The sequence below is a fragment of the Vombatus ursinus genome, unplaced genomic scaffold (genome assembly GCF_900497805.2).
Source record: "Vombatus ursinus unplaced genomic scaffold, bare-nosed wombat genome assembly UNPS02014799.1, whole genome shotgun sequence".
Classification (NCBI taxonomy): domain Eukaryota; kingdom Metazoa; phylum Chordata; class Mammalia; order Diprotodontia; family Vombatidae; genus Vombatus; species Vombatus ursinus.
Genome location: NW_020954577.1, coordinates 1,542,716 through 1,543,806, shown reverse-complemented (window position 1 = coordinate 1,543,806; position 1,091 = coordinate 1,542,716). Strand labels below are relative to the sequence as shown.

General features: G+C 73.5%; 1 protein-coding gene across 1 annotated transcript in view; it reads left to right on the top strand.

Annotated features, from left to right (window-relative positions):
- Positions 1-476: 476 nt before the first annotated feature.
- Positions 477-1,091, top strand: part of LOC114050505 (cytoplasmic dynein 1 light intermediate chain 1) — a 52,789-nt gene continuing 52,174 nt past the window's right edge. Inside the window, exon 1 of the mRNA XM_027872255.1 lies at positions 477-641. Within this exon, the coding sequence (XP_027728056.1) occupies positions 511-641 (131 nt within the window). The 5' untranslated portion in view covers positions 477-510. The remainder of the gene's footprint in view (positions 642-1,091) is intronic.

Genomic DNA, 1,091 nt, shown 5'->3' with positions numbered 1-1,091 from the left:
GGTTGGAGTGGTTGACCCCTAAGGGCCGGCTCTTCGCAGCTCGGACAGTCCGGGGTCCCTTGCTGGCCACAGGTGTGACCGCAGTCCCCCGGATCCGGAGGTCATCGTGTCCAATAGACTCCCTCTCTCATTTCCCGGGGAGGAAGCGGAGGCCTCGGAGGCCCAGGAGGCGCAGCGGTTGCCCGAGGACGGAGAGGGGCGGGGGCCGAGCGGCCGCTGCAGCCCGCACCGCACCCACGTAGCTTCCCCATCTCCGCAGCAGCCTCCGAGGCAGGAGGCGGGCGGGGCAGGGGGAGGGGCCAGGCCGGCGAGCCCGCCCACGACGTGACGTCACAGGACCGCGCCCGGGGCTGCCCCGCCCCCTGCCGTGTCTCCGCCCTCGACGCAGGCCCCGCCCCTCCCGCTCGCCAGGCGCCGGGCGCTCGCCTCACATCCGGGTCCCGCCGCCGCTGCCGCCGCCGCTCGGGCCTCGCTCATTCAGCTTCGCGGGAGCCGAGAGTCCCGACCAAGATGGCGGCCGTGGGGCGAGCCGGCTCCTTCAGCTCCTCGCCGCCGGTGCTGGCCGCCGCCAACGGCTTTGCCCCGGCCGCCTGCACGGGCGGCGGCGACAAGGCCGAGGACGACGACGGGCAGAACCTCTGGTAACCGAACCCCGCGGCGGGGGCGGCGGCGGGACCCGAGGCCCGACCGGGGCAGGGAGGGCGGGGGAGGGAGAGGCAGGGGAGGGGGAGCAGCGCGGGGAGGGGCCGCCGCCCCGGCCCAGCCCCCTCCCCGGGGGTCCCTCTCTTGTCCCCTAGGATGTCCCTCCGTCCCCCATCAGCCCTCCTCTGGGGGTGGGGTCCCTCTCGCCCCCCTCCCTTGGGTTGGGGTCTTTCTGTTGCCCCCCTTCCCGGAGGCAGGGTCCCTCTCTTGCTCCCACCCCTTTGGGTTGGGGTCTCTCCCGCCCCCTCCCTTGAGGTCCCTCCCTTGCTCCCCTCTCCCTGATTAGGGTGTCCCTATCTTGCTTCCTCTCCCTTGAGTCGTGGTCCCTCTCGCCCCCCTCCTTTGGGTTGGGGTCCTTCTCTTGGCCCCCTTCCCCGAGGTGGATCCCT